General features: G+C 48.0%; 2 protein-coding genes across 4 annotated transcripts; both read right to left on the bottom strand.

Moving 5' to 3' along the window:
• Positions 1–425: 425 nt before the first annotated feature.
• LOC8050866 (calumenin-A) lies at positions 426–15,006 on the bottom strand. 3 transcript variants are annotated; one of them, XM_002434505.4, is made up of 5 exons: positions 14,815–15,006; positions 8,236–8,378; positions 6,890–7,123; positions 1,906–2,192; positions 426–1,149 (listed from the first exon to the last, which is right to left on the bottom strand). In XM_002434505.4, exons 2-5 carry the CDS (start codon positions 8,375–8,377, stop codon positions 883–885), a joined length of 930 nt encoding a protein of 309 aa, XP_002434550.3. In that variant the 5' UTR covers position 8,378; positions 14,815–15,006; the 3' UTR covers positions 426–882. The 3 variants fall into 3 exon arrangements, with proteins under 3 accessions (XP_002434550.3, XP_029843250.2, XP_029843251.2); XM_029987390.4 differs by lacking the exon at positions 14,815–15,006 and adding an exon at positions 14,126–14,201; XM_029987391.3 differs by lacking the exon at positions 14,815–15,006 and adding an exon at positions 13,579–13,600.
• Positions 15,007–16,540: 1,534 nt separating this feature from the next.
• LOC115326499 (anaphase-promoting complex subunit 16) lies at positions 16,541–18,738 on the bottom strand. The gene is made up of 3 exons (XM_029987396.3): positions 18,639–18,738; positions 18,175–18,261; positions 16,541–17,409 (listed from the first exon to the last, which is right to left on the bottom strand). Exons 1-3 carry the CDS (start codon positions 18,721–18,723, stop codon positions 17,309–17,311), a joined length of 273 nt encoding a protein of 90 aa, XP_029843256.1. The 5' UTR covers positions 18,724–18,738; the 3' UTR covers positions 16,541–17,308.
• Positions 18,739–18,942: the final 204 nt, after the last annotated feature.

The following is an 18,942-nucleotide window of genomic DNA, read 5'->3' as shown; positions in this document are numbered from 1 at the left end:
CTTGTCGCTGCATTTATTCCTACGCTGCAATTGATGTAAAACAAGGTACTATGCTGGTCTTGTTGGAGGCGTGACCTGGCATTGCCCTCTTACCTACCCACTTTGTGATCCCAGAATGTTCTCTTTAATCTGAAAGCATGGCTGGTGGAGCAAGTGCTGGTCGACACGACAATGAATCTGGCGGGGCAGTTTAGGTTTCGGTATTTTTCACCCTACAGATGGGCAATCTTTTGGGAGAGGTACTCACCCTGGACTTTTTGGTAATGCGGAATGTTTTGAAAAAGTCAATATCAGGAATGTTAATTTCTTTGGTGTGATCCCGAGCAGGTACTCCTTGTAAAGGTCTGAAGACAAGGGAAACAACGGAACTTACCATTTGAAACTGAATGTTGCAGAGCACTTTGTTGAACAGCAGCAGACAAAGCTCAAATGTGGGCAGACATTTTATTGGTCTTTTATATGAAAGAAAGACATCAAAACGATGTGGGCGGTGAAATAAATTATGCCGGTGTGACCACACACAAACGGCTAGTGCCTCAACTGGACGGGATGGCGTCGAGTATCGTGCAGGCTTCTTTAAAAATAACTTAATGGCGAATCGTCGCAAAATATGTACCGCGTGGTCAGTACAACAGCAAAAATGTTTGTTCAATCATCGAAACAAAAACTTGCCAAATTACATAGATTGCATAGATCCCAGAAGTGAGGCACTCGTCGAAAACTCATAAAAAAACGTACAACCCAAAACGGTGATGGGTGAAAAATGTATCGCACGCATGCGACACAAAATGGAGTCTTTCTGGAGATAGAGCAAGGTGCACAAGCCAGCCACCATCAAAGGCCTGCATGCCTCGCTCGGAAGGTCCTAGCTGCCGGGAAGGCCTAGAACTCGTCGTGCTTGACGCCGCCGGCATGTCCCTGCTGCTGCCAGAACTCGTGGGGCAGGATGCCCATGAAGTAGTCTGGGGCAGCAGCCAGTTCCTCCCTGGTCAGCTTAGTGTCCTGGTTAATGTCCCCGACAGAGATGAGCCTCCAGGCCTCGCCTTCTTCCCGGTCGTGGCTGGGCAGCACCCAGTCCCTCATCTCGTCCATGTTCAGGGCACCGTCCTTGTCCTTGTCCAGGTAGGTGGAGAAGTGGCTTTGCTGGGCCTGCAGCTCGGGGAAGGCACATTTTCCCATCAGCCTATCTTTTCTCGTGTCCCGTGTGGCATCGCAGACTCGAGACGGATGCAAAAAATAATTAGTCACTGGCTCCTTCGAGTTAGCAGCAGCAACTACAGTAATGGGTCGTTGAAAGGGGCTACTTCCCTTCGCTGAACTGCAGACGATACTGCAGAACTTTACTAGCACAATGCCAGCACAGTCTCATGTCCACTCCCGGCTTTCTTTGAGTCTAAACAAAGCTGTGGGCAGATTGGTAATACTATGCCTCAAAATAATTGATTCAATTCGCAAGGGAACCACAATGATTTCCTTGACGGGTCGGATAGGTAATCATGTTGTGTGTATGTTTATATGGCGAGAAGTTAGTAGTCGGCCTCAATGGGCGTCTCATCTCTGGGTCGGATCCGTGCAATCAGAACGGTCGGAACGCCACGATTTCCTCTGCTCGCACACCTTGTGGGAAAGGGTGCCAGCAAGGAACACTTTCCTTCAACACCTTTTAGATAAGGATGTAGTACTTTCTATGTCATCCACCAGAGGCCAGCATGGATTGGACACGAGTGCTGTGTCAGCATTTGGATGACACTCGTGTCCTTGCTGACTGAAGCTCGAGTCCCAGCCAAATGCCAATGCAGCACTAGTCTCCGGTCTGTGCTCCACACTCACCTCCGTTTGGTGATGTCAAAAATTGAACACTCTAAGGCCCTGTTATCTAGCAGATGTTGGGCAAGGACGACCCACCTGTGACCAGTCCTTGTCCTTGTCCTTCTCCGGCCCAGAGACCTTACGCAGATGCTGCATGTACTCCTCGAAGGAAACCTCCCCACTCTTGTCAGAGTCCATCATCTCGGTGGCCTCGAGCACCACCACGTGGCGCACGCGGTCATCCTCCTCCGGATGCAGGAAGCTCTTGAACTCGGACTTGTCCAGGGCACCGTCGCCGTCCGCGTCGGCCAGCTTCCAGCGGCGCTCTGTGCGCTCTAGCATCTGGCGGCCGGTGGCTCCATCTTCCCCCTTCTCCTCCAGGTCTGCATGCAAAACGTGCGTTCTTGAGTCACTAGAGCGAACACGACCCTCAGTAGCAGCCACCATAGACAACAGGTCTTCAGTGTCTGTAGAACTTCAGTCTACAATTGCCCAAGGTTCTAGACTGCAGTACTTTGGTTGACAGTGACCCAAAGTTCAAGGCTGGAGAACTTTGGTCTACAATGGCCCCAAGTTCAAGGCTGCAGAACTTTAGTCTACAATGGCTGCAGAACTTTGGTCTAGAATGGCCCAAAGTTCTGGGCTGCAGAACTTCCGTCTACAATGGCACAAAGTTCAAGGCTGCAGAACTCTGGTGTACAATGGCTGTACACTTCGGTCTACAATGGCCCCAAATTTGAGGCTGCCGAATTTAGGTCTACAGTGGCTGCAGAACTTCGGCCTAAAATACCGCAAACTTTGAGGCACCTTGTACCGCTAGAAAGCTGGAAAGGGTGCCACGACACCACCTTTTCCTCTTAAGAAGCGTGTTCTGTATCGCAACAGCAATCATCTGGACTATCCAGTTTCTGTTTGTATTATCTCAAAAGAAATGCTGAATCGTCTATCATCTGCTGGCATGTACATAAAATTGTCCAAATTAGTTTGGTTTCACTAGGCGACATGGAAATATTCTTGACACAATGAATTTGTATGACCTCAAGTCAATTTATTACGTGGAGCAAGCTAATGAAGCTTCAGTGCTCCCCCCCCTCTCCACCTTCCCCTCCCCGTATGTAAAAAAAACCCTTATGTACCACGGATGGATTTATTAATCGCCGCGAAACTACCAAATTATTAACTAAATACAATTTTAAAAGGCTCGAATTCTCAGCAATAAGCAACTTGCCTCGTCTAATTCTAAGCACAAAAAAATAATAAAAATAAAAAATATTGCACTGGACATTGTTTTGTTTTATCTGTTTCTCGGCTCTTCTCATGTTCAGTCCAAACATTTTAGATAGGAAAAGTGGAGGGGGAAAGAAGGGAGGGGGGGGGGGGTTGAAATTGAGAAAAGACGCGACGAAGACCTGCGCCACCTGGCCATTGATTTTACTTATTTCACAACTCTTTAATTCAAATTATTTTATTGACCCCCGCCTATATTTACTACCGAACGTTCCCGACGCAACCGTGGTGTGGTCCAGGCTGGTTACACCCTGGGAAAACACGGATGCCCTTCCTATCTAAATATATATTTATTTATTTTTTACTTTTTTTCAGATACGCAGGTCAATTTATATTTGTTTTCAAGTGGCCGCTAAAAATAAACAAATAAATGCGGGCACGCAGGAAGGCGGCGGCTCGTCTATTGATACTTGCATGTAAACGTGGTCACCGCGGACGGGAACAGACTTTGATCGCTTTGAGCCATGAAACTCGAAAGAAGATGAGCTGTTTGTTCCCTTTGATATTGTTGCCGAGAGTACCCTCCACGTCGAAAGTAGGAAACGTACCATATGCATTTTCTTACTATCTTTACGTCGCGCAAAGTTGGTGCAAGTTTAAGAGGATCGCGTACGTTTTGCACTGCGACAACGATACCGTCCATACTGCGCAGGCGCCATCACGCAAGCGAGATTCCGCCATGTTGAAAGACCATTTTCCGGATAGCTCTCCAATATGGCAGACTCCGGTGACATAGCACAGGAGGAAAGCGAAGACGTTACGACGCTGATGCACTGGGTCAAGCGTACTGTGATGGTTGACTCGTGCCAACAGACGACGTACGAACGCTTTGCCATCTAGCGTGACCTTGGTTGGCGCCGAACACGTAAATGGTGGTTTCGCGCGCTTTTTGAGCGACCTCCGGCGCGGCTGTTCGCCATTCACTGTTCGCCATGTCGTTTGCAAGCCTTCGGTGAAACACTGTTTGTAAACTAGAACAGTTTTCACACTAGTATACAGATGAGTATAAAGAGATCATACTCTTCAAGGAGTAAAAAGAGACCGGGAGGCTGTAGAGCGACCGACTGGCCTCCGCGATTTTCCGACGAGCACATGAACTGCCTGAATATCTTGGAGGCGAACAGCTTGCAACCACCGCAGGTTCTTCGAAGAGACACCTCGCTCATTTTTAGAACTCCTGTCCACAAACCTAGCGCTCATATAAATTCTGCGGCGTAAATCATTGGGGCCTTGCCAAGGTGCTATGGTTAGATCTGTCTGGAGGCTGAAAGGGTTTTGTGAGGCTTTCAACGGAAATTACCAGTTTCCCCAATAACCACTTGATTAATTGAAGTTTGTATTCGTCTCGTGTATATTTGGCACGTAGCTTCTTTGTACTGTGGAGCAGATAATGTACAATGTCGGCATTCCAGGAGCTCAAGGAGGTTGGTCATTTTACCATCTCGATAGCCTGGTCTACGTCTCATCTTGCGCACGCAACAAAGCTTTCCTATTGGTTACTCATAATGACGTAATTGAAGAACTGAGGAGGAAGCTCCCTGGGAAAACCTGAACTGCTTTATCTGTTAATAAATCAATTACGCACCGCATTAAAAAAAATTAGGGGCATTATTAGGAAATATAATATATGTCGGAATAATGAAGTAATTATTTTCGAGTAATTAATTTTTATTATTAAATTTAAGAGCATGATCTTAATTAAAAACTTGATGGGCGTCATTTCCAGAAAGATGTAAGGCGTGGGCATATTTAACAAAGTTCCGAAAAAGAGTACTTAATTTCGACGCGTTTCTAACTTCAGTTTTTTTTTTTTTTTTTTTTTTTTAACAGAGCGCATCTTTGCGCCAACGGTCCTGCCCCACGTGGCCAAGGCTCGCAGCTACGGCTACACCGAACAAAATATTGGTACAACCGTACTACTACAGCGGAGTATTACAGCTTTGCCTCCCTTGTAGGAAGAAAGAAAGCGTGGTACGCGTGCGTTCTGGGCCTCGACCGCGGAGAGCAGGACCGCTGACGCAAAGGTGCGCTCCGATACTTTTTTTAAACGTCGTGATGCAGGAGCTTTACATTTTTCTGGAATTGGTAGTCATATTCTATGATGCCCAGCAAGTTTCTAATTGAAACCAGGCCCTTAAATTCAATACAGTCTAAGCTCGTTATAACAGACCTTGGTTTTGACCAAGATTTTGGTCTGTTGTAAAAGGAGTATGTTGTATGCAGATATGAAGTTGAGTCAATGGCGCACAGAGGAAAACCAACCGAACTTCACAAATCGGTATGTTATATCCAAATGTCTGTTGTAACCAGGTCTGTTATATTGAGCTTAGACTAATGAAATAAGTTATTACTCGAAAATAAGGATGACTTCGGATGACTTAATTTTTCCGTTCTTTATTAACTTTTCCATACAGGCCCCTGGACAGGGACCAAAAGATATCAACCCATTTTGTGCGTGCGTGTGTGTACGATGCGTAATAGCTTTCGCAAAACCGAATTTGCCGGTGTTTCGTGAAAAATCATGTATATAATAAAAAACTAAAATTACAAGAACTTTAAAAAAAAAAAAGTTTCACGACTTTTTTACATGAATTCTGACAATGCCTAATCCGTTTTATTGGTACTTTGTCAATTTCGACGTCGTCGACTGACGTGCACGATTGCTCAGCAGATTATGAAGACTGCTGTCTTTCCATGATCCATCACCTGAAACAAACCCCCTTTGGACGCGTGCGCGCCGTCTGATATTGTGCAAAAAAAGACGGGCTGCGCATGCTCCGCGCGCGTTTTACAGCCCACTAGATTAAAGATGGCAGCGTGCACGCAGCAAACGATTATTGGACATGATAGTAAACCCCAAGACCAGGGTGTAAGATAGACAGATGGGGAAACGAGAGCGAAATAAGCGACCAGATTGTGTCCCCCTCGGGTTTCTCTTTTTCTGTGGCGCCATCTATGTGGAGCACCGCGAACTCTCATTCTAGGTTGGCGACCGGTGGCGACCGGCTAAACTGACGGAGATGGTTTCTCGTGGATTTTCAATGAAGGACTGTCGTGCTCTCGGTTTATTTTGCGCACTCTCCCATAAAGTTCCATGCAAATCCGAATTCCGATTTTTTTCCTCTCGCCGCAGCGCCATCTGTTGCAAATCGGGGGTACGCGCAAGCAGACGAGTACACAATCCGGTCACGGCGCTGCGGTAGGCTTCTATGGGCCGTTTCCCATAGAGTTATTATAATGTACGCTAGAGGTTCAAGTGGTTCAAGAGAAAAAAGGGGATGGACAATGCGTCTGTCATTTTCTTACTGCTCTAAATATTGATGGACGCATGGTAACGGCTGTTCGCTTTATAACGGGCGGTAGCTTGCGCCACCTGGCCTAAAAACCACTTAGGGTTTATTATTATGTTCAATATGCACCAGCTTGTCTGCACTTTTTTTTTTTTTAATGCGAAAGCATTAACTTTTTCACGGAGCAACCTGACGTCATTAGTTTGAAGCGCGAAAACGGCTCCTAGTTTCCGCGATCACCTTCAGTTTCATTGGCTGGCGCGCGTCGACGGGGCTCCCATTCGCCGCTGTGCCATGGCCTCCAAGTTGCCGAAGCGCGCGTAGCGCGCGCGCGCTAGTACGCAGCAGACGACAAAGGGAGTGGACGAGCAGACGACAGAGGGAGCGGACGGGCGGCTTGCATGCTTTCGCATTCACAACTCATAAGACATGCTTAAATGTACCTCAAGCCTTTTTTTTTTTTTTCGATGATCGATTATTGGAATGGTCAGCTTTGAGCGCACCTTTGTCGGGGAAGGAGAGCTTGCGGTAGGTGTCCCACTTGAGGACCTTGACTCCCGGCTGCTTCTCCTCCATGTCCTTGTCGAAGTAGAGCCACTGCTTGTCGATGCTGTCGTCGATCAGGCGGCTGTGGAACTTCTTCAGGTAGGCCTTGAGCTCGGCCGCTGTCGCGTACTGGTCCTTGTCCGTGTCCAGCTGCTCATCGAACAGCTTCTGCAGGTGCGTCTTCACCAGCTCTGTTCACACGCCGGGGGGACAGCAAGCGCGCACTGCTTTAGGTTGTCTCCGTGCTAATTTCTGTTAGCGTACTCTAATAACTGTCGTGATCTTTATTTCGACCTCGCCGCGAAAGGCAAAAAGAAAATATATATATATATATATATATTGTCACGAGACCCCACTATCTTTGTACATTGCTGAGCAATAAAAACATATGCCTGTTTTGGTCATCTCTGATCAGGACCGGCCTTACACCATCAAGTGCCCTGGCCCAGGCGTTTGCCTCCCTCATTTTGTGTACGCCCATATCTACTGAATGCGACTTCGCTTAGTAAACGTGTGAGTTGTGGTCCAACACGCGAACGTTTTGTCAGCCAAGAACCGCATTCCGAAAACGAACGGCGATCGAGCACATAACATCGTGTCGTGCGCTGTGCTCAAATAAATTTTTTTTTAAAAATCAATAGGGGGCGCGGCGGCGCTTCTCCATTGATGGTATCCTGTGCGACCGTCTAGATCGCCCACCCCCTAGGCCGGTACTGTCCCTGACAAAATTATCGTAACGTCGGTGCAATCGTGTTTATACCGAGACTCGTAGACTGATGCTGCACATGACGTCACGTGGGCCACGTGACGTGATCACGTAGCGCACCACACACAACATATGCCACGTCACGCGACGCCGATGACGTCAATTCAGTGTCGCTTTTCTGTGTCGGCCTTTTTGCTACACAGCCTCCCCTGTAAAACGCGTTTCAAAAACGAATTGAAGGACTTTATGGTCTCGGTAAACAGCCAGTTTCCCTTTCGCTGCTCTGGACCATATGACCCCGCCCCCGTGTGCTGCCTCGGTCTTTGATGATGAAAGACAGCGCGCCCTGCTTTCCAGTCAGGGTCCCTCTCTACCCCTTCCTTGCTGATGCTCTGTGCGGCAACCTATTCACGTCTTTCTGCCCTTCACTCTCGAGCTCTGTTGGGGGCGAGAGGATTTATTGCGGGCAGGCTCTTTTGCGCGGGCCCAGTCATATGAGTGCATCTCGAGAACCATCTCCTGTGTGAGCCCCACCTGTCGCGCAGACACTGACAGAAGAACGCGTGCCCGTCACGAAGCACACGGCTCCTCATTCACCTGGGTCGGGCGGCTGGTAAAACTGCTGTTGCTGTTGTTGCTGCTGCTGTTGCTGATTGCCAGTCGGCGGTGCGGGTGTGCTCGCATCATCTCCTAGCACCGCCGTGGCGGCTAGTAGCAGCACTGCCAAATAAACCTGCATTCTGAAACAACAAAACAAAAAAGCGTTAGGATTTTTGGTATTGTCCTTTCTTTCAACGCAGACCTGTGAGCCATGTATTCGAATACATGGCTCGCACTGGACGCACTAGTAATGGCTTGTATAGACGAACAGAGCCGAGAAAAACAAGATGGTATCAGAGTTGTGCGCGCCTGCCAAACACCGGCGCAAGAAAAAGTGGCACAAGCTTTCGGAAGCAGCAAAACACATGAAAGAAAACAGGTAGGAGAGGACGACGAGGTGATGCTTGGTAAAGACGCAGCGGCACGTGTCAGGGAGGCCTGGAATGGACAATACAGCTGCAATTTTATTTTACAGCGTATGACGGTTTGACCGAGAGATCAAAATACAGCTGCAATTTTATTTTACAGCGAAGCTGTTTATGGCTAGGGTTCAGTGGATTTTTCATGTGCGAGACCAAAAACTCTGCGCTCGCACCGCCGCACGCGCACGCCTTCCCTGTATGAAAGATTCGAAGTAAATAACCAAAATAAAGCGTTGACGAACGCTCGTGCAAGATGCCATCTGTTTTAGGCTTTTTGCTTTAGAACAGTTACTGCTTCCTGCTACAGACGCCGGCACGTGCGGCGACGTCTCGAGACCGTTCAAGAAGTGGTTAACGCAATTTGTGTTGGATTGCTTTGGTTTCATCTGCCACACAAATTGCGCAAACCCCACCACTCACCACCGGTCGTGCATAGATTTTACTCTGGCTAAGAACGTGCTCAAGGTTGTACCCGAGCCGATCAGTGTGTACCATGGCTACCACAAGGACATCGTCACCACCATATCGACCAAATGATCCACCGATCAAGAGAAATAATGACCACCGATCGAGATAACAATAAATGTGTGTGTGTATCCTTTCGTCACGGTGACCACCGATCAAGACAATAAGGAGTATTCACTGGGCACCATTTTTGTGGGTGCTGTCTAGAGCGCATGCTCAGAACGAGCCCACATTAATAGGCTGCTAAGACCAGCAATCTTGAGGGTGCAGAATGCACGTTACAAAAGAACTGTGGAAGCTCGCCATCAGCACGCGCTCAGCAGTCGCGCACACAGCTATGGCCGCCAGTGAATACTTCCTATTGGCGACGTGCGCGACCGAAAGCGTCGCTGTGGTCGGCCTTTCACGATTGGCCCAAAAGCTGACTATGACGTCGGAAAGGGTATACCATCGACGCAAATAAGAAGAATGAAGGAACTTTAATTTCGACGGTGTTGGCAGTGTTCCTTTGAGAGCGCAATGATTTCAGGCTTCCACCATGCTATTTACAAACACCATCGAACTTGTTGTTCGCAAGGTAATGACGTCACAAGGGGGAACCATAGGAGGGCGTCACCAAAACATCTCGCCGCTAATAAGTGTGCTCGTACCTTTGTTCAAAATTCTGTCACGTCTGTGTCGCGTGCCAAACAGTTTCGCCGGTCATACACCTTTAGAGTGGAATGGCTCATGATTTTTTTTATTGGCAAGAACATACGTCTGTGACCTAGGGGAAGGCTTCAAAATGGCGGCTGGTAAACCTGGCAGACCCACCAGCAATCTAGCCCACAGTACGCCAGCGAGAAGAATAACATTGTTTTGTAGTTGTTTCCTTGTACGCGAAGCGCTGCAATTTATGGGCAGTTGCGAAACGCAACCCAAGTATTATTATTATTTTTTTTTTCGCAACAGAGCAACGTGACGCGTCGCTGGAGTCGTCAGATTTTGATAGAGAGGCAGATTTAGAAAGCCGCGGGGTTTTCTCTCCTCAGTGCGGGGGTCGAAACGAATGTACTCTCGGTGTTTCTGCGTCATTAAAAAAAAAAAAAAAAAATCATAATAACGTTTTATTTACTTAGAAAGTTTTATCAATGAACGCGTCTTATGCTTGTCAATTATTCCGCGTTCTGAGTGGTCATCGTACGTTACAGGAAAAGGTAAAGAGAGGTGTTGGGTCAAGAAAGATCCGACTTGGGACGCAACCGGTTCTTGACCGGCGGCTTTCGCGCGAGAAGAAAAATAAATATAAAGGCCCACAATTTTGGGTTGCTAAGGCTTATTCTTGATAGTTGGGCCCGCATTTATTTACAGGTCTCCCGGACGCACCACGCTCCACGGCAAGGGCCAACCACCTCCCGTTGCGCTGACTCTTCGTCGGCGGTGTACAGACCTAGCTTGTGCGCAGCCAACCAGAAAAGAGAAACAGCCAAAATAGCAAGAATTGCGCCAGACGGTCGGTCCTTTATGTCGACCATCGCAAAATCAGTTTATATATCTTTAAAAAAAACGCGTGTGCGCATTTTTGGAAATGTTGAATTCGGCACGTTTTATTTTGTTCTCTTCTGTGCGTAAATATCCTCACTAAAAAAAAAACTAAAAAAACTATTATTTTGTTTAATTAACAGAAGAGCGTGTTGGTGCTTGTCAAGATTGAAGAAAGAATAAACATGAAGGGCGAGGACGACACCCGTTGCTAGCTGAAACATGCGGTTGTGTCGTCTTTGTCCTACATGTTGATTCTTACTTTGTTTGGCTGTTTTTTCATAGAGGTTTGTAAAGAGCCTCGGTCTCTAGTTAGTTGGTGGGTCCCTGTTTAGATGCCCAAATAGGTTCCGTCGGGGCTGCGACACAGACAGTGTCATAAAGTTATTTATTCACCATTCCGTTCCCCAACCGCCTGTTTTCATAAAAGTGTAGCAATATTTGTTTTCGTAACACTTAAAAAGAAGTGTATCAAAGTTTGTTTTCTACAACACTTGAAAATAACTGTGTTAAAAAAAAAAAGATTTCTATATAAAACATATATGTTTTATATATATGAACATATGTGTTGCAGAGCGTACGTCCCGAAAAACGTGTCAATCTTGGCATTATTGCAACTTGAAAGGTGGTCGGTCCAAGAATATCTATTCTATTTGTATTTTTTTAGCATCTAAACGACATATGAACGAAGTTAGAAAAGCATACTATTTTATTTTTTTTATATTTCAAAGATATGCAGTTTGTTTAAAAAGTGCAACATATTCTATCTCAATTTCTTTTAAAGGGACACTGACACCCCCCAAAATTTTTTTTTAATTTTTTGCCAGGCGCTTTATTATGGTGTCGGAGGACTACCCAATTAATATTTTGCAACAGAGTAGCGTATTTTTTAATAAAGCCAAAAGACGCAACTGCGCGAAACCGAAACCGAAACCCGACGGAGGTCGGAGAAGTGGAGAGAAGAGAGCGAGTGGCGGAAGTCACGTGGCTACACCCGACCGTGTTTTTTTTTTTTTTTTTTTTTTTTTCTCCTTCCCGGTAGCAGACGACATGCGGCGTACGGGAACTGTTCGCCGTGGGATTCTTTTGCAGTTATGTATGTTCCGCTCGTTGTTCTGTACTCCAAGATGAGTTGTATTGTACATTGAGGAGTTGGAGATGAGTGGTGAGTGCCCGTGGTGAATTTTGATCGGCTTCGAAAAGAATACACCCAAGATGTTGCGTGAAGAGCTGGCTCACATGTCCTGCGTCCGAAACAGAAGTGGCATTGTGCGACAGAGTTTCCGAAAGATCAACGGGATCGGGACCAATGGCTGGCTGCAATTCCTGTAGACCATTTACGGGCACCTCGGAAAGCGGACGCTACCTGATTTATATGCTCCTTGCATTTTGTGGAAAGTGATTACATTGAGTTCGCAGGTGTCAAAAAAGAAATCCCATACCATTGAATTCAGCGACGTGTCGTCCACAACATTTGTTTCTTATTTTTTGTTTTGTTTTTTCAGTGATAATGGTAAAAAAAAAAAAAATGTAGACATCGAAAAACATGAAAAAAAAAAAAAATAAAGTTTCACGGAGGATCGAACCCGGTCCTACGGCGTGTGAAGAGGACGTCTTTCCCACTAAGCTACTGGGGCACATCGAAAGTAAGGGATCTGTTTCCTTAGTAACAAGTCAGCCGATAAACTGTAAGTTGGAAAGTTTGCTGCCGATTTTCCTCTAGCAAAAGCACTCCCGGGTCGAAGTCGGGATCCACCATGCATTGGCGACATTCTCACCTTGTAAAGAAATCGTACGCGTGCATATTCAACTCGATGTAGACACGTCGGGCTTGCCGTTTGCGCGAGCGATGTCTTCAGCCACGAGAAGGGAGCGACGGCTCGGCGACGTCTTCGTGCAAATCGGTTTGGTGGTCGGGCGTGTCGTACGGAATGAATACCAATTCTTTTGATTAGTCCCAAATTTCTCTTTTAAAGGCAGACAGAATTCGCCAGTACCGCGAACGACAGTTCTGAAATAGTGGTCCCACGCCCGTCGTCCGCTGCCATCGCCGTCCCTGCGAGTCCCACGATACGCGAATCGACGCACGCACAGAATGCTTCCGGTTGTTTGTGCAACTTTTTTTTTCAATCAACGTATTTGCAGCTTTTTAGAAGCCACAAAAAATGGGTTTCATATTTTTTTCTATTTTTAATATTGAGTGTGTGCCTTCAGTGACCCACGACTTCGATTAAATTTGGTGGTCGCATCGATACCTTAGAAAACGGCCCGTGACCGCGGAAAAGAGAGTGAGCGAGACTCGAACCGGCCAGTTCTTGATCGGCGGTTTTCGGGCGGAAAGAAACCGAATTTCGAGCCGCAAATTTTGTTCTGGGTAGTTGAGCTCTCATATGTCACGTACAACTAAAAACCTCGGCGAGCATAAATGCCCTGTCAGTGTCCCTTTAAATAAACTTTTTCACAAATATTAATCATAAAGTCTTAAACCTTATAAAGTCATATCCTTAGCGTTGTTAGAGAAAAGAAATGACCCCCTCATTTTAGACGGAATCGACATGAGCATTCAGAGAAGCATATTGAGGTACTAAAGACGGCATTTAATTAATTGTAAACTTTATGATAACATTTAATAGCGCCGGGTACCTCTTGAAACTTGTTGTCCACGATAATCAAAACGCCTCTAAATAAATTTTAAAAAAAAATAGTGTCGTTTCTAAACATAGTGGAAATGAGATTTTCACATTGTCACGTACACAATCTCGTTTGTACGCCGATTCCGCGAAGTTGGATATAAATCCGCAGGTCTGCACGTTGCCTGCTAAAGGTAGAGTCACGCGATTAGGAGGACACCGCACGGCGGAATGCTTCATCCCGTTTTTTCGGACGAGCAAGCGCGCGAAACAAACCGAAAACTGTAACCGAAACCATATACCCCAAAAAAATGCAGGCGTGCAGTCACTTGCCAAATTCGACTGCCGGACCAAAAGCTCTCTTGTCGCGGCAGTCCACGGGCACGCACGAGTGAATAAGAAACAAAACCATGCCATCGAATGCTGGAGAAACAAGATTTATCTTTTGTAACTTGATGGACGTTCCAAAAGGCCTCACCCGTGTCAATTAAAAAAAAAAACAATCACAGAAAAAAAAATTTTTTTTTTTTTTTGCGAATGTGGTTTTAATGTAATTACGTTTATCCCCTAATAGACCCATGCCTTGTCTAGCCATATCGTCTCATAGCCGATGTCTTGTCTAGCCCCTAATCGGCCCATGTCTTGTCTCGCCCACGGATCGGCCCATGTGACATGGTCCGATGTCTAGCGTGGCCCGTATCACCGGCGGTTCCGGCAAAGGCCTGATCAGTATGCGAAGAAGCGACCGATCTCTGGACCGCTACCACCAGCGGGGAGAGGGTGCCCTTCTTCCGTGACGTGTTGGACGGGTTCATCCGTGACGCGCCTCCCGAAAACAATGCGATCTACCGGCAGCTTCCACGTTGCAGCGTCCACGTCGCCCTCCTCTCACTGTGGCGAGCGAGAACACGGGCCTTGTGAAGTGACCAGCTCCATCCGAAGATTCGGCTTTTGTCTTTCCTTAGTCGCGAGTTACGCAACAATTCTAAACCAAGGAAACTTTTTTTTTTTCGCTTTAGTCGGTTGTACACGCTGCTTGACCAAGTCGCATCCGCATTCTGTTGCTCTGCGTCCTAGCTACGAATTCATTTCGCCGCAATAAATAAAGCAAACAATAAATAAAAAGCCCCCCCAAGAGAAATGATACATCAAAGAAGTTAACATTTACTTCTTTCATCGAGTAGTTGTGCCGGGGGTGATTTTATAAAAGAAGGCAGTGTTCGAGGCCACCGAACACGTGCTAATTGCCCGTTGTAACTCGTTAACCTGACATAATATCCTGGTAAGTGGCGACGACTGCCGAAGTACAAGGCGAAGAGGCCGGATGCTAAATCGACGTGGCCATTCAGAAGCACACTGTTCCTGAACCAATGAAGCCGCCTGCAGAACGAGAAGACCCGGACGTCTCGTGCGGTCATCGTCTGCAAAGCTTTCTCGGCACGTACAGCGGATGCTATCCCGTCTCTAGAATCTGAGGCAGTTTATGTTGAGGACAGACGTTTGCCAGCGGCAGAAAGGCGTCCCGGGAGCCAACTTACCTGGATTTCGCGTCAGCTGCCCCGGCCGCCTGAACCCGGTCTGTGCAACGACTGTTCCGTGCCGCTGTGTCAGGAGAGGCTGCGGAGCTCGCGGAGAAGCCACGTGGACCTGTCAGGTAACTTCGTGACGTCAGCGAGCCGGATTATATGCGGCCGGGCGCGCTCCTCCTAGCGAGACCGACGCCGGCGTTCGTGTCGGACGCGTGGAACCGGACATTGTTTTTTTGTCGTAATAACGGGAGCGGCGATAGACTCGTGAGGGTGGCGGTACGGGGCGAAGACACTGAAACCGAAACCGTGTAGTCGCAGACGACGCGAACCGACGTGCGCCGCTGTCAGTTTCGATTTCGAAGACGAACTTTGCGTAGCGAAAGTTTCGTGTGAGCGACGCCGAAGCAGCAAGCACGAGCATGTTGCAGTAAGCGATGTTTGCAGTGCACGAGCGCGCGTGCTCAAAAGAGAAGTTGAAAGCCTGGAGCTGTCACTCTTGTAGCGTCTGCTACGCTCACGATGGACGTGATCGCTCGGCCCTACCGTGTGCCAACGAGAAAGTTTCGATGCTCTTGAGATGGAACGAGAGCGGAGAACTTGCGGGTCGATGAAATGGGACGTATTTGATGTTAGAGGAGACAAGCGCATGGAAATTGAGAGTGTGCCACTCTTTTTCATATGGTACTCGACCGGTGCGCGGCAATCCGCGGCTGCGATAAGGATACGCGAAAATAGGCAACGAGGTCACCGAAGGGGCGCGTGCACTCGGTGAAGACGAGACGACGCGGTTGATCCAATACTAACCTAGAAGTCAAGGCCTGCGCCTTTTCCCCCAAACGTCATCACTAGAGATCCACGCAGCGCCTGCTTGCTTGCGTCAGCACCGCCGCCAGCGCGTCTCGGGGTCCACCGACGATGACGTCATAAGCGAAGGCCTTGTCTTCTACGGGGTATTGGTTGATCGGGGACCCCCACTGCGGGTGCCGGCCGATACTTGTTCACTCGCTCGCCGCCGCCGGCGGCTGGGGAGAAAATCAGCCGTGCTATCAGCTTCAGCCCGAACCGTTCATTAAGAAGGTCCGATTATCGGACGTGGGTTGTCCCGGTCTCGGAAGCCGCATATCGTATTCGAGGTGAAATTTCGCAACCTTGAACTTGTACGCGGCTTGCACGTGACATCATTCCTGCTCGGTATTGCCGACAAATTCGGTTGTGCCAGGTGTATGATGCAGAAGGGACAAGTTTAGCGGCGCAACCACTAGAATGGCAGCTGTTGTGATGTCAATGCAAGCTATGTATAGGTTCTGACCGTGTCCGGCTTGTCATTACGTTTGCTCATCCTCTGACCTCTCCACAAAGTAGCAAAAAGACAAAAAAAAAATTATACCAACAATGTATCTTCATCTTGGTCGCGAAACACAGGATGTGCAGTGTTTGGAGCCGTGTGGGCGTTTCTTCGCAAGCTTTTCCAAGCTTGGGCGTCACTCTGAATTTGATCAACTTTAGTAGGGAACCTAGATTTGCCGCGCAAAGAGAGATTTCCTAATCAAGTGTTAGTCACAGTTCACGCTCCAGATTGGATGCCATCCGAATACACTTATGACATCCATTCTGAATTATCATGTGCTCCACTTCTCCTCAGAAAAAAAAAAAAAAAAAAAAAGTTTCAGTATGCGCTTGTAGAAGCTGGCATTACTTTTCTACCCGTTAGCAAGAGGTATACAGGCACCACACAGACCAGGAAAGGACTTTATTTGAGTATGTCAAGTTGCGGGCAAGGCAAACTTTCTGCAGTGACGTCCAACCAGACTCGATGGCCTGCTGCAGTACCTCAAACACTTGAAACTCCCAGCGGGAAAGGAGATCATGCAGTACAGAGCCGAAACACGTCGGCAGGCGAGTGGGCTCCACACTGCCCCATGCTGCCTCCAGCTAGTTTCTGGCACATGTTGCACATACGTGTGGGGGCAGGGTGGCAAGTTCGACCAGTGTAGCCCACCGGTGCACACGCTAATGTTGACTTCTTTTTGCTTCCTCTTCAACGCTTCTCATCTGCCCGTGTTGTGCACGAGACATCATCAACTTCTCAGCTGAAGCTTCCAGCCTTCCAAGATGGCTCCGCTGCACGAGCACCTGTGGAGCAATCACCTCCCCAGGCCCATGCTTGCAGCTGTCCGGGTGGTGACGGAGTAGGAGCCAACTCGACAGGTTATGGCACCCTTCTACCACTGGTACGCAAACCTGATGATCAATGGTGTCACACAGTCAAGGTGGCTTACGGCGGTGGGGGAAGCTCCACCCACTTGCTTATGTGACTATGACCTAGGGCAAGGGGCCGCACAAATATATGAAGGAGAAAATGACGGGCAAGCAGTCCTTGCCCAAAAGAATGCTGCTATGAAATATGTTTCGATGCCTGCTCGCAGTGCAGATTGTCTTCTCCCAATGATCTCGTTGTGGGGGCCCTGCCCGGAGGCCTGTCGGAGGGTTACTGTGGGGGCCCCTAGAGCCCCAGCAACTTCTCGATGGGGTCGTAGCGCCACTCATCCTCTTTGAGGCTCTCGGCTGCCGCCCGCAGCTTCTGCAGACGGTCCTCATGCAGCTCTGTAAAGGGAGTGAAACTCCTTGCCAGGCTCTGTATTCCGCACGTGCAATGAACGCTCACCCGTCGGCACAAGGTCACCAAAGACGTAAAAAAATTTTCAGGTTCCTAGCCGCGTCTGGTAAATGAACTACGACATGGGCCGAGGCGCAGCACACTGCTACACAGACTACACGCCGCCATACTGTAGGGTAACCATGACATCATGATGCATTAGAGAGTTTTCGTGGATCGTTTCTGCCGTCCCGCAACACTCTCTGAACCTGCTACAAGATCTGGGTTTCTTCAGTCAAGGCTAGCGGCACGCAGGCGCAGTAGCGGTCTCTTCGTTGAGGACAGCTTAGCGGAGGAAGGAAAGCGGTTTACGAAAACTGCCTATTGTTCCATAACATAATGTAGTGGTATAACATGCAGGGACACCACAATGTCGCGTTATAATGTCATTTGACATCACAGTGTGAAGTGACACTTAGCGTAGGAATTTCACAGCCACAACTACACTACAGGAAACACATCCGATGATCCGCCGTGAAACCCTGCCGATAATGGCTGTCGCTGTAAAATGTCTAAGTGAGCCTCAGCTGGCAGGAGCACACTCAAAAGTATTGCCAGGCAGGTGAATGCACACACGTTACAGGTTCTAATGTTTCCAATTGCGTGAGCAACAGACGGCAGTGATGAAGCTGCTTTTTTGTGAATCTCGGCTGCTGGAACTCTGCCACATGCCTACTTGCACCGCTGCAGTGCGCAGTAACAAAGATGCCTACCTTTCTCTAGAGAAGCGAGGCTCACTTCCACGTCGTGTTCGAACCGGATGCCTGCCTTGGCCGCGACCACGTCCATCTTCTGGGAACCTGGACAATGGAGGCCACGCTAAACCACAGACATAGGGCAGCGACCTTTGGCCGTTTGACGGTCGTTTTTCAATGATGTTAAATCACCATCATGAGCTCCTATGAGCCCGCCTGCACCGTTTAATCGCTTTTCAAATTTCCTTCCTCCTAGAGCGCGGCAAGTATAGTGCACGAACAAAATTCGAAACACCACACGAAAACTAGAAAGCGAAAGGATAGACACTCTAGCGTAAGGGCGTCTGTGTTTTTATTCCTTCGCTTTCGAGTTGGACGACTTTGACGAAGCGACTTTCAAAAACCGCTCGTCACACCCGCAGAAAAAGTCGTTTGTAAGCGCGTTCCAAACACGTTAGTTTGCGAGATCAAGTCCTACTCACAGGCCGTCCCGATTACGTATTGTGGTTTTTCTTTGAAGAGGACTTTGCGAATATCGTCCATATCGTCTCCCGGACGCGACGCCATTTTGAAACCAGATATTGGATCGCTTCGGCTGGGGCTCTCTTTGACAGCGGCTAGCCGGTAGCCGGTAGCTCATAACTTTGTATAGTTTTGGTTTCGGTTCGAGCAGACGTACTCTAGGGGTGAGGTTGCATGACTTTGCGTTTAGATATCTGTGGTTACCGCTGACTTTGTGAGCATGGCTACTTGCTTCATTCTTGTGTCATCTCTAATGGTAGGAGC

The sequence above is a fragment of the Ixodes scapularis genome, unplaced genomic scaffold (genome assembly GCF_016920785.2).
Source record: "Ixodes scapularis isolate PalLabHiFi unplaced genomic scaffold, ASM1692078v2 PGA_scaffold6__148_contigs__length_123643588, whole genome shotgun sequence".
Lineage (NCBI taxonomy): Eukaryota > Metazoa > Arthropoda > Arachnida > Ixodida > Ixodidae > Ixodes > Ixodes scapularis.
The sequence above is the reverse complement of the archived record's forward strand: the minus strand, read 5'-3'. Positions and strand labels throughout refer to the sequence as shown.

What these genes read in the sequence shown, in the direction of transcription:
- LOC8050866 (XM_002434505.4), bottom strand. Translation starts at nt 8,377, where the DNA reads ATGCAGGTTTATTTGGCAGTGCTGCTACTAGCCGCCACGGCGGTGCTA. An exon ending in TTACCAGCCGCCCGACCCAG is followed by an intron (nt 7,124 to 8,235) that starts GTGAATGAGGAG and finishes GCGTGTGAACAG; the next exon opens with AGCTGGTGAAGACGCACCTG. An exon ending in AGGACAAGGACTGGTCACAG is followed by an intron (nt 1,150 to 1,905) that starts GTGGGTCGTCCT and finishes CCCGAGCTGCAG; the next exon opens with GCCCAGCAAAGCCACTTCTC.
- LOC115326499 (XM_029987396.3), bottom strand. Translation starts at nt 18,723, where the DNA reads ATGGCGTCGCGTCCGGGAGACGATATGGACGATATTCGCAAAGTCCTC. An exon ending in ATACGTAATCGGGACGGCCT is followed by an intron (nt 18,262 to 18,638) that starts GTGAGTAGGACT and finishes TCCATTGTCCAG; the next exon opens with GTTCCCAGAAGATGGACGTG. An exon ending in CCTCGCTTCTCTAGAGAAAG is followed by an intron (nt 17,410 to 18,174) that starts GTAGGCATCTTT and finishes CTCCCTTTACAG; the next exon opens with AGCTGCATGAGGACCGTCTG.